Source organism: Cyprinus carpio, chromosome A5 (assembly GCF_018340385.1).
Source record: "Cyprinus carpio isolate SPL01 chromosome A5, ASM1834038v1, whole genome shotgun sequence".
Taxonomy (NCBI): Eukaryota; Metazoa; Chordata; class Actinopteri; order Cypriniformes; family Cyprinidae; genus Cyprinus; species Cyprinus carpio.
In genome coordinates, this window is record NC_056576.1 from 11,775,982 (window position 1) to 11,789,398 (window position 13,417).

Sequence of the window (13,417 nt, forward strand, 5' to 3'; positions counted from 1 at the left end):
GGTACAGATAAATAAAATTAAACAAAATTAAAAGCTTCATAAAACAAGGAATTCAGAAAAGACTGTTTCTAAAAAAAAGGTTCCCAAACATGAATGAGTTTAGTATAATTAATATTTCACAATATTAGTTTTTACTGTATTATTGATCAAATAAATGGTAGCATGAGAGACTTCTTTCAAAGACATGAAAATTATCACTGACCCCAAACTTTTGAACGGTAGTGTAATAATGTAATATTACACACACTATTATGATACATTTATTATATATGCAAAAATAATATGATCAGCTATTGTGTATCCAATGACTTAAATATCATCATGATTATTTAAAGACATATATGGTTTATTAACAAAATAATACATATCTGAAAGTGATACTTAACAGAAAAATGAAAATTCTGTTGTGATTTACTCATCCCAATTGTTCCAAACCAGGGTGATCTTGTTTCCCAGCATCCCTTTTCGTGTTCAGTGGAAGTAAATGGGTGAGTAAATGGTGACAGAATTACATTTTTCATTTCTCTACAAAGGCTGATTTACAAAGATATGGTTTACGTATGTATTTTTCTGGTTAATGCACAGGCACTCGAGTGTTTCTGTCCTCAGTTAGGTTTGAAGTACTTCAGTATGTTGTTACACTGGCTGCCTTTAGCAGCACTCTTCTTGTCTCTGGTATTGGAGGTTTTATGTGAGTGTTTGGACGGGATTTTTAGGACCGGTTTCTGCTGTCTCCACTCTGTCAGTAACTCTCTTTGCACATCAGCAGGAAGTTGTGAGAATACATAAGGGTCCACATTTGCAGGGACATCTGATTGAGTGGCAGGTGGGATATCATGACTTTCTGTGGCTTTGACAGATCCAGAATTTAATTCCATGGTGGACTGAGCAGATGACGAAATCTTGCTGAGTTCAGGGTTATGAGAGGCAGAATTTCTGTTATAATTCAGTGCTGACTCACAGGGTTCTGGTGCTGGTTGGTTAAAAGCCAACATGGAATGATCTTCTGGGTCAACATCTTCAGAAGATGTGTCAGCGGGTGCGTAATTGAGCTGTGCAGAGTCTTCACTTTGAAAACTGGAGATCAGCTCCATCTGAATGTGTTCAGGAAGGAGTTTGAATACTTCTGGATCGACTCCTGGAGGCAGCCTGGAACACAATGTTTTCTCGGGAACGTTGCTCATACAAGACTCTGTTGTGTTCATGTTTGTAACTTGTGAGTGCTCTGAAACAGGCCGCCTGGGAGATTTGGAGTTGATTAAGGGTGGCAGTGTTTGTAGTTCTTGGGTTGGAGATATCCGTGTGTGTTTTATGGGTTTCATGCTGATCCGTGTTTTATCTTCTTTATGTAAAACATCTGCCTGAGAAAACACAGAATTCTCACAGATATCAGGTTCCACCTGGAGACAAGGCAAAAGATTACAAGTTACTGCTGCCGTAAATGAGCATATAAAAAGCTAAATACGTAGTTGTCCGTTAGCAAGAATTCATTAATAAATACAGAAAATAAAATTAAACCCATAAATTTGGGAGTACCCCAAACCAACATATAATCATCAATTAATCAATAAAAAGATCAAAAAAAGAAATGTATAATGTTAAAAAAACATTTCTATTTTAAATAGAAAATTTAATTGCACCCCAAACCAGCATATTGCATAAGCACAATATGAAATAAAATACCAATGGCTGCTGAAATGCTTTGACATTAAGAAATAAATTGGGATTTTAAAATTTATTTTTAACAGAAAATACTTTTTTTTTTTGCCAACCTTCACTCAACTTTTTAACCGATGTTGTATATTCATCGAAATAAAAATCAATCAGTGGCGAAGATAAAGGGAAAGCCCCATTAAAGCAACACTATGTAACTTTTTCTGTGTTCAAAATTTGAGCACATCATAAATTCATCTACCAAACTGCCTGTCTTATCCCAGATTACTACGGTACATTTATAATAAGTGATTATTTTTGGCCTATTGTAGCCTGTTCAGGTCGTGACCGCTGCGGAGTAACACATACCTGCGTGAATCGCCATAGACATAAACTTGGAGAAGTATCCGGTTAGAATGTTCATAATTCCCGCTAATAGTGCCAAAACTTTACATAGTGAAAGCTCAGAGATGACTTTGGAAAAACAGAAAGCTGCTGTAAAAGTGAGATTGATTCAGCTTTTAAATGCAGATTATGATGTTTTAATATAATTAATAACTCTAAAATAAGGAAAATCATACATACTGACCTGCTGTTGAGATGTCACTTGTGTTGTTGTAGGAAATTTCTGTGTAAAGAAAGAGGCGATGGAGCTCTTGCTAGAGCTTTTAGCCTGCAGGTTACTAAAACACACATTCAGCAGGGTCAGATGGAACGGCTCACGTGTGTCCACCATTTTATGAAATAGCTTCACTGACAGAGCCAGTAACTGAGGCACAGCCTCACTGCTTCCTAATACAAAAAAGGAAAATGTGAATACCAAAAACGTAACACAGTAAAAATCTAAAGATGTCACATTTATATAACTGCTGTTTGTTGCAATTTAAGTGAATTGTGAGATGACTGTGTACGGAATTATACATTTAAAGCATGCAAAAGAACAGAACTGTACCGCATGTGATCTTGAGCCCCGTGTGGTTGGGTATAGGACACTGTCGGGTCTCTCGACTGAACCAGCGATTGGTGACTGTGTATCGGCGAATCGTTAGTCTGAATGTGTGTGGCTGCCTGCCATCTTTGTGCATCCTAGACACAATTCAAACACAGAAACAAACTATAAACATGCCAATCAGGTTGTTTTGATATTGTAAAATAAATGTATTCACCTCTCAGTAAGGCTGGTGAGTAGTTCCTCAGTTTTCTTTTCAACTTCCTCTAGAGTGGAAATTTTCTTGAATGAGTCCTCATCGCTGAGAGACTGAAACATATCATTCGCCACACAGATTATTTTCGATTTCATGCAGATATTGCATTAAGATATTGCTTAATATTCACCTGAACAATCTATAAATATGGAGAATACCTGAGGAGGACCCGCCGGCGTGACTGGAGAGTCATCGATGCCACAGGCGAGGTTTTGAATCTTTTTAGCAGTCACTTCACCGAACTCCCTCACCAGGTCAGGCAGAGGATATAACTGTAGATCTCTCACACTGACCAGACCCAAAGCCTTTAACTTCTCACGTGTCTTGTAACCAATCCCTGTAAACACAGACAATGTTTACAGAATATAAACAATACGGCGTGCAATTATGTGTCATCTTACCAGGCACTTTGATTAGTCCTGTGAGGCTGCTCATGAGCTCAGCGGTGCTGTAAGGCAGGAGGGTGGTTTGCTGGTTTGGTTTAAAGGTTCCAGACACTAGTTTTGCTAAGAGTTTGTTGTTAGCGATGCCAGCACAGCCGGTTAGTCCCAGCGTGCTGAAGATGGCCTGCCTCATCTCAGCTGCTATCACAGAGCCGACAGCCAGCCGGGCGTTCTCCTCATCAACAGCCATACCTAAAAATCAGCAAGATTTATTAAGACCAGAAACTTTAGCACTTCTCTCATTTTCCATGAAAAACTAAACAACACGAAAAGATTGCACTGAATTCATCCAGTTCTGAAACAGCACACTTTGAACTACTAGTGCTGATCTGTAACCAATGGATTTAAAACTGTTAGCATCTGTTTGAGGTGGTGCTCCAGCTCACTTTCATGTTTGTATACATGTCCATTGAAGGAGAGATCTGGAATACGGGTCTCCTTCAGTCTTCTCTCCACCATTTCTGTAACGTCCATGAAGTTTTCATCAAAGCCCAGCCTTTCCACTAGTGGGCAGTATGACATCAGCAATTCTTGGGCAGATAAAGTCAAAAAGTCTGGTTTATAGTCAGTTCAAACTTTGGATTGTACTCCTTGAAAGATCTCAGACAAACTCATTAAAATTGGTATTTAAATTAACACTCGAAAGATTGGGGTCAGTAAGAATTTTTAAAGTTTTTTTTTTTTTTAAATCTTGTATACTCACCAACACTGCATTTATAATTTGACCATAAATACAGCAAAAACAATAATTTAGAACAAATACAATTAAACATAACTGCTCTATTCTATTTTAATATATTTTTAAGTTTATTTTTTCTCCATAATAGCAAAGCTGAATTTTCACATTTTTCACATGACGATCCTTCAGAAATCATTCTAATTTGCTGATTTGGTGCCCAATAAACATTTTTAATTACTATTAATGTTGAAAATAGTTTGTGGAAGTTTTTATTTTATTTTTTTATTTCTGATACTGCTCAATAGAACAGCATTTATTTGAAATAGAATTTTTAATAATATTGTAGAAGTCATTACTGTCACTTTTGATCAATTTAATGCATCCTTGCTGAATAAAAGTATTAATTTCTTTTTTTTTAAAATCCTACTGACCCGAGTCTTTTGAATGGTAGTGTATAAAATGTAAAAAGTGTAAAATTATATCATTAAAATCTAATTATGGTAAGGTATATTCAATGTTATTATAATTATATATAACACATAATGATATCTAATGCACAAATACAATTTGAAGACACCTATAATAAAACAATATAACAAAAAATAAAAATGTATGATTATACCAGTGACTTTGTAGGACATCTCTCTGTAATTAGTGAGATCTTCTCCTTTCACTAGCACCAGTTGTGGGCATTTCTCCACTGCATCAGTCACTGACATCAGTTTGTTCACGCCGTGCTCTCTTGCCACATAATTACACGTCACAATTATGTACTTCTGCTGTATCCCTAAGAGACCACAGATATAGAGGGAGATGACATTAAATTTATCAAAAGAATAGCAATGAGTTTTGGTTATTTTGATGTTTTGTTAGTGGTCATAATTTCTTTATTACCTGACTGATTAGAATGTGTATATGGCTTGTATTGTACTGTTTTGTAGTGTGTTGAACTGTGTATTAGTGTGTTTTTGTGTGTGTGTGTGTGTGTGTGTGTGTGTGTGTGTGTGTGTGTGTGTGTGTGTGTGTGTGTGTGTATTGTCTCGACAACTGCACCAGAACATACTGTATTTGTTGTAAACTTTACACTCAGTGAAAGTTTATATTCTGTGGCGTTTTACCAAGAGGTTTGGTCCTGAGGGCCGGATTTCGGATCATCTCCACTTGTGCATAGAAGCAGTCCAAGTCAAAGTGCAGGATCACTCTCTGAGATATGAATGTAACTCTGTCAGTGGAACTTCCTTCTGAAAATTCAAGTCACAAAAGCACAGTTACTGTAGATACAGTATACCTTGACAGATGTCATGAGACACTGAGCTGTGCATGTAGACTAAGCAAACAGGAGTACCTTGAGTAAATATAATATTCATGCATTACTTTAAAAACATATTTAAGCTCAAGTTCACATATAGTCGTCCAGTTATAAACCCACCCGTCTTCAGCATGTCCGACTCTAAACTGCGATCCCAGTCATTGTCTCCCTCCTCGTCCGTGTCCATATTTACTACAACGCTAGAGACAGATTTATGATAATACAAAATATATAAAATAACACTTTTAATCAACGACAGCAAAACATGTCGACACCAAAACCGAATATAAACCTACTGCACATGAGCAGCGTGTGCTGACATTTTGCTGCCACCTATAGGTCTGGAGCAAAATACTCAACGATGTTAAATTACATATGTATAATACTACATTTATATATTTTAAAATTTACATTTAATGGAATGTTATGATACAGAAAAAAAATTAATGCAAAATATAAATTATATTTTAGTTTTATTCATGTAGGTATTACCTGTTATTAGATTTTTTTTTTTATTAGATTAATTACAGTTGCTTAAATGGAATGATATAATGCAGAATATATAAATGATAAAATAAACATGTAATTAATTGTAATAAAATGTTTTGAAACGTAGTTAAATAAATAAGCAAATGAAATACATCCAATATTTAATACCTAATTTATTGAAGAATAAAACTGACAACATGTAAACTGTTACTTTGTATCCTGGGGGCTTTTATTTTCAGACAGGATGTGTTTTTTTTGTTGCAGTCTTCACACAATGTAGTCGTGACTGCAATTGGAAGTTCAGTTTTTATCTAAATAATTTATTTCTGGAGTCCAAATACATTCTCTCAGATATTTATCATGACGAGACACCAGTAACGGGTTATTACTCGCGTGACGTTGTGCGAAAGGAGGAAACGGTAGCACTTCCTCAGCAGAGGGACTCAGTGCGTCATAGCGCTGAAGAGCAGCCGTTACTCTCTCCGTGGCCTCCGGTCTTTTGAGTCATGTCGTTTCGGAGAGCGATCAGTCTAGCGTGCGGGATCGCCGGCGGATCCGCGGTGCTCGTGTGCGCGGCGGTCGCTGCAGATAAGCACGGCTACTTCGGAGAACGATGCCGGTTGAGAGAGACCCTGGCTGCCGTGCACGCAGCGCAGCCTCCGGCATGGCCCACTGCGAACGGATGGGATAACAACTGGGACAAGTAAGCTATAGAAACCTATTTCTGATTGAGTACTGTTATATTTACATAGTATTTTAAGGTTTCTCGAAGAATATCATGAACATATTCCATTCATAAACATAGGAACTTAAAACCATTCTTGTATAGCTATGGCATCATGTCCAAAAACCATTTATGGTACGTTAGTGTTAGTCTGAGGTCTACCTGCCTTGATCAGTGGTGATAATTAATTAATCACCCAGTTTAAGGTTTGATCCTACTACCTTTGGCTTCGATTTAAGGTCTTGAACCACTAAGCCGCACCACATTTGGCAGTGATTGAAATGGTGTCAGTGTCCTTTCATTGACTCAGGTAGATTTAGTCTTAAACCTGGTTAATTGTCACTAATATAGTTTCTTTTTACATAATGTGCTAAGCACTTCTGAAAGTGTCTGCCAGCTGACAGTTCCAGCTTCAGATATAGGCTCGACCCTTGTATTGTGTTCAAAATCTGGGACAGTTTTTTCATGGTGGGATTCAGTATTAACCAGATTAAATCAAATGAATCAAAAGTTATAAAACTGTGAATCTATATATGTTTTAAAAAAAAAAAAAAAAAAAAATATATATATATATATATATGTATATATATATATATATATATATATATAAGAAAATGTGATTTTAAAACTGTAACATATCAATATTATAAACAGTATTTTAGCTATTTTTTTTTTTTAACCAATAAAAATGTACGCCTTCAATGAAGCACATGTTTCCTGGGAAAAAAAAAAAACACCATGAATGTAAATTTAAATACCCTTAAGGTTAAATCACACTTCACCAATAAATTAGCCTTTAGACGGTAGTAAAATACCTTAAAAATGATATTACTTTGGGTCTGTGCTGCTGCCTTAAACACTGAAATACGCAGGTCAAATTGACCCAAATATCATAACCATAAAAGAAAAATACATAATATGCATAATATTGTATGCACAATTAGCAATACTTTCTTAATGACCCTAAATGAGGGAGGAGTTACAAAACTTCTGGAAAAACATCATAGGTCAACCAGCATTTCCATCCAATCAAAAATGGAAATAAGTCAAGTTGACTTGCAACATAATATAAGGTTTGAGAGAATGTGTTAACTTTTTAAATATCGAGTGGTTAAATGTCCAAGAAATTAATCGCACAGTGTCTTGAAGAGTGTCATCTTAAGTGTCCTGGTTCTCTCAGTCTAACTCTACAATTAAAGGGTTACTCCACCACAAAATGATAATTTTGTTATTAATCACTTACTCCCATGTCGTCCCAAACCCGTAAAAGCTTCATTCGTCTTCGGAACACAATTTAATATATTTTGGATGAAAACCGGGAGGCTTGTGACTGTCCCATAGACTGCCAAGTAAATAACAGTGTCAAGGTCCAGGAAAGTATGAAAAACACCGTCAGAATAGTCCATCTGCCATCAGTGGTTCAACCGTAACGTTATGAAGCGACAACAATACTTTTTGTACATGAAGAAAACAAAAATAACAACTTTATTCAACAATTCCTCTCCTCTGTGTCTCTCCAAATCAGCATAGTGCCTTGGACCTTGACACTGTTATTTACTTGGCAGTCTATGGGACAGTCTCAAGCCCCCCTTTTTTCATCCAAAATATCTTAAATTGTGTTCCGTAGATGAACGGAGCTTTTACGGGTTTGGAACAACATGGGGGTAAGTGAATAATTACAAAACTTCCACTTAACTAAGTACAATCGGCCTACTTTGTGAATGGCTAGTTTGAACATTTTGAGTTCTGGGCCCTATTTGACAGTTTGAACATTTTTTTGGCGCTTTCAGACGTGACCCCTCGTCTATGGTGAATGGGAAGAGAAAGGAGAGTGCTGGTGACACTGGAAGTCCAGATGTGGAGAACAACAAACCCAAAGCCACACGCCACATTTTCCTGATCAGACACTCTCAGTACAACCTCAAGGGGGATGGAGATAAAGAGAGGATCCTGACACCTTTAGGTACTGATACCTCAGCATACATCAAATAACAGAAATGCTGAACCTAATCCATTAGATGCTACATTAAGCCACCAAATAGATCACATGCTGATTTCTGTCTTCACTGCAGGACGTGAACAAGCGGAGTATACAGGACAGAGATTAGCAATGCTTGGACTGAAGTATGACGTTCTCATCCACTCCTCCATGACCAGAGCTGCAGAAACAGCCAACATCATCAGCAAATACCTGCCAGGTACAGACTCGTTCTGAAGAGCTGATCTAGGATTAAACCAGTCAGCTAAACCTGTCATTTTCTTCTTTACCTAATTTAATTACATTATGACACACAATGGCTGAGATGTATTAATACCTGTGCATGACCCAATCATGACTGTGGTCTCTTTTAAAAGAACACACTTGTGCGTTTGTTGTCAAAGTGTGTGCATTATTAAACTAAATGAAAAAGTAATAACTAATAAAGAAAAACAGATGCTTAAAGGGTTAGTCCACCCCAAAAATAAAACTTACATCTCGCATTTAAATATCTTCCACATCTTATGTCCATCAAACATATTTTACTTGACTGTATTACTTATATCCCTTTTGGAGAACTGTTGATACTTAAAAAAAAAAAAAAAAAGTTTAAAAAAAAATCTTATTTAAAATCTTATGTAGTTTTATTTTTTTAATTAGCTAAACCTGGCTTTCACCATGAATATAGCCATAGAAGCTGGCATTGCATTAAGAAGCAAAGAAAAAGTTTATCACCAACAATAAAATAAAAAGTTTATTTCCCTCCGTACAGTCAAAGTGAATGGGGATGGATAATGTCAGGACCAAAAAAAAAACCAATTTCCCTCCGTACAGTCAAAGTGAATGGGGATGGATAATGTCAGGCTCTAAAAAATGACCCAAAAAAAAAAGCACCATAAAAGCAAATCAGAATGACTTGTGCGCTGTAGTCTTATACCTTTGTGTGAGTTTAGGGGGTGGCAGTATCACCTAAAATCTATATTGCGATATGAGTATTATTTCAAGAGAATGACAGTATATATAAGTATCACAGTAGTTATTTTGTTTGAAATAAGGTTGTCACAATGGCAAAATTTTAGATGACATGAAAATTTCACAATTCTTGATTATTTCAATATTATAGCAAAAACTGATATTTTAAGTATTATATGAAAAATATATATATATAAAAGGGCAAAAAGAGAATGCAATTTAGTACAGGTGGCTTTCGGTGCACACGCTTTAGGCATTTAAAAATGTAAATTGAAACTGGAAAGGTCTAAAAATGCATGAAAAGGATAAACTTGAAAGACGATGGAGACGATAATCCAAAATTTCTACTAGTTGCTACATTTTTTTCGGTTTATCGTGTTTACCAGTATATTGCCCACCTCTAGAACTGACTGAAAACATACAATTCAGTCTGTTAGTTTTAGGCTTGAACAATTCCTGTATTGTGTACTAAAATAATTATTATGAATTGAAGTTCTATGTTTTACAATGTGGCCACTGTAGAGATTCAGAATGGTTATTTTCTTCATGTGTGTGTTGTAGGTGTGGAGCTTGTAAGCTGTGATTTACTGCGAGAGGGTGCACCCATAGAGCCCGTCCCACCTGTCACGCACTGGAAACCTGAGGCAGTGGTCAGTGCAAAGTCTTACTTAGCCAGTCTGAAGGCACTGTCTGTTAGTCCCCACGTTTGATTGGCTTTGTGTGTTGAGTTTCTGTTGATGACGCAAGTCATAACAGAACAAACTGCTAAGGCGAACGAAACCCACAATGAAACCATCTCAAATCTCTTCAACAAGCATCAAATGTTCTTGTTTTCCGCTGGTCATCCTAAAGCTTGCTATCTGAAATGTTTGCTGGAGAATGTTGAGTTTGGTTTGGTGGTGAGTGGGCTGTGGAGTCCCTCCTCTCCTCACGTGGATGGTTGTGAAACTCTTGTGCTGGTTTCAGCAGTACCACGAGGACGGCGCACGGATCGAGGCAGCGTTCCGCCGCTACATCCACCGAGCTGACCCCAAGCAGAAGGAGGACAGCTACGAGATTATCGTCTGTCATGCTAATGTCATCCGCTATTTTGTGTGCAGGTTTGTGTTCACTTGCTACTCAGTGCAGTCTTTTTAATCTTCATTTTTGTGCTCTTTGAAGCTTTTAAAAAAACATTTTCTGCAGTCCATGAAAATCAAATGGAATCGTAAGTATGCTCTGATCACTTTGTGTTGTTATGTGTGTGGTTGCAAAAGTTCCATAGAAGCCTATTTCAGCCACATAAGGTCATTCATAATTATGACAAAGTCATAATAGTAAATTGAAATTAATATGAGATACTAAGTCATAATTATGTGATGAGATCATGAAGAAATATGACAAAAAGTAATAGTTGGGTCTTGGTCAAGAATGTGATATTTTGGCTTATATGACTTCTTTCTCATAATTAAGCATGTTCTCAAACATATTTTTCTTATGTGGTAGAAATGGGCTTCCATATTGAATATATGGAATTCATGAAAAACTGTTTGCAACCTTTTATCAGTGATCAAACATCACTATTGCTGTTGCTCATACCTCTAATGCAAGAGTTAAGCTTTAGAGAATAGAAAAAATGTATTTAAAATATTCGTATTATATAAATTTTCATTTATTAAAATTATTTTTATTAAATAATTTAGTTTCTTATATTGTGTGGTTACGACTAATTGCTAATAAATATATTTCTTGATTGCATTATATTGTTATTTGTTTAGTTTTGTATTCATTCTTTTTATTTAATAAATACTTCATTTAGATTATTAGTTACATTGTGTGGTTATGACTCTTAATTTTCTTGATTCTTGTACTAGTTTGCAATCGGTGTAACTTTTCAATATTTCAGCCATGTTGTGTAATCTGTTTGTTGACATGACTCGTCAGATTAATTATGCTCTTTCAAAGAAAGTGTTTGCCAAAGCATGAATATAATTGAAATGTGTGTTCCCAGGGCTCTGCAGTTTCCTCCAGAGGGCTGGCTGAGGATGGGCCTGAAACAACGGCAGCATCACCTGGCTGACGATTCGGCCAGTGGCCGAGTGGCTCTCAGAGCGCTGGGAGACTCGGGCTTCATGCCTCCAGATAAACTCACCCGGACATGACGTTCTCAAGCTAGACCATCATGCCTCATTACAGCCTAGAACCGAAGGATCTTTGAGATGGACCGATGTTAATTAAGAGTTGCAAAGGGTCGGAAAATGTCCTTAAATGTTCTCCTGAAATGCCGTTTTAGATTCACAATATTCCAGAACACAGAATGTGATTTAATATTCACCAACACCTTTTGCTTGTTTAATAATGATCTTATATAGCTGCAATTTAAGAGAGGATTTCAGTGAAAAATTTATTTTGCAACTCTCCTATCTGTTGCTGTGATGATCAGTTACTCCACAAGTGTCTTGAGTGTAATAATTTTGTATTTTTTTTTAAATCAAGCAAGTTAAGAATTATTGATATTTCTTCAATTACACACTCCTATGCCAATGCTTTGTCTGGTCTATAACAGCCATGGAAAGATGGAATTAACCAGCAAGTGTACTTTGTTTATGATGAGGTGTATTTTTCCAGCAGCATTATGCAAACTCTGGAGGCCTTGTAGAGACAGTTGGTGTGTATTTGCACTGTTCACATGGAATTGTTTATGATTGTTTTAGAAGCAAAGAGATGAGAAAAAAAAGATGAGAATCTTGCCATTGAAAGGTTCTAGGATGACTCTGTATTAATGTTTGTATATTGTTGTTTATGGCAGTAAAAAAAAAAAAAAAAAAAAATCATTGAGTTGTTTAGTAGTGTCATTCGTTGTTTGATTCAGATAACGGATTAAAAAAATTTCCAGGTCATATTTTACCTGAAAAGAAAAAATAAATAAATACAATAATACTACTAAAAAAGGCATCATGACTATTTTAGGACTATAAATTATTTTAGCACTGTGACTTTTGTGCCAAAAAAGGTACTTTTTAAACAAATATTAATGTAAATTAAAAAAAAAAAAAAAAAAACACTAAGTGGGCTGATGAAATATGGCCCAGACATTTCTTGGCTGTTTTTATAATGTTTACTTAGATATACTATTGTTTGGAAGTGTGGGGTGAGTAAGATTATTTTAACACTTTAACACAATAAAAAAAAAAAAACTCAAAACAAATAAAAAGTTATGAATAACATATAAAAAAAATACCTTTCTTCTTAAAAATAGAATAAAATTACAAAAAAAAAAAAAAAAAATCTAATTTTCAAAAAAATTCAAAAATAAATTTTAAGAAATCTTGCAGACTCTAAACTTCTGAACAGTCATGTAGACCATAGACAAAAAATACCTTATTGTTTACAAATAAAATAATAGGACAAATCAGAATGTGTTCTGTACCTCAACAAAATGTAAATTTGCTAGTTTTCCATAAAGACATTTTTCTTGTACAGTCAAAGTCAGTAAAGTTACAAGACTGTGCACTTTATTTATCGTTCGTCAATAGAACATCAAATACTTTCCTTTAACGTATACTGTAATAAAATAGGACTAGAAATGCATGCAACGTAAAGCCCAGGACAACAAAAATAAGTCAATTCTCAACAATAAACTACAACTCATTTTCAATTCACCAGTGTTGGCACTACAAAGCATCATTTAACAAAAAGTAAGGCTGGCATTGATACAACACAAGCAATAACTAAACTGTAAACCTTTTTTTCTTCTCTTACAATCGTATTTAAGAGGTATTCGGACACTGCATATGCCAATGCTACCGTACTGATTATTTTATACTAGGAAACAGAAAAAAAGGTCTATTCATCTTGTATGTGGTCAGTGCATCTGTCATACACTGAGAAGCCACAGGCCCTCCCTAACAGATCATAATCAAAGGCACTAAAGCTTTACAAAGCAAAGATCAACAGACCAGCACTACACTGAGAATGATGGGCAC

General features: G+C 35.7%; 2 protein-coding genes across 2 annotated transcripts; one reads left to right on the plus strand and one right to left on the minus strand.

Annotated features, from left to right (window-relative positions):
* Positions 1-322: 322 nt before the first annotated feature.
* poli (polymerase (DNA directed) iota) lies at positions 323-5,617 on the minus strand. Its single transcript, XM_042753795.1, has 10 exons — positions 5,410-5,617; positions 5,099-5,221; positions 4,603-4,767; positions 3,688-3,831; positions 3,260-3,493; positions 3,017-3,195; positions 2,820-2,911; positions 2,606-2,739; positions 2,243-2,445; positions 323-1,400 (listed from the first exon to the last, which is right to left on the minus strand). The coding sequence occupies exons 1-10, from the start codon at positions 5,474-5,476 to the stop codon at positions 606-608; spliced, it is 2,136 nt and encodes a 711-aa protein (XP_042609729.1). The 5' UTR covers positions 5,477-5,617; the 3' UTR covers positions 323-605.
* A 404-nt stretch (positions 5,618-6,021) lies between these two features.
* Positions 6,022-12,195, plus strand: LOC109069712 (serine/threonine-protein phosphatase PGAM5, mitochondrial). The gene is given in 8 exon segments (XM_042753798.1): positions 6,022-6,481; positions 8,293-8,465; positions 8,575-8,700; positions 10,014-10,102; positions 10,419-10,552; positions 11,443-11,485; positions 11,487-11,520; positions 11,523-12,195. Coding segments are annotated over 8 exon segments (867 nt in total). The 5' UTR covers positions 6,022-6,284; the 3' UTR covers positions 11,594-12,195.
* Positions 12,196-13,417: the final 1,222 nt, after the last annotated feature.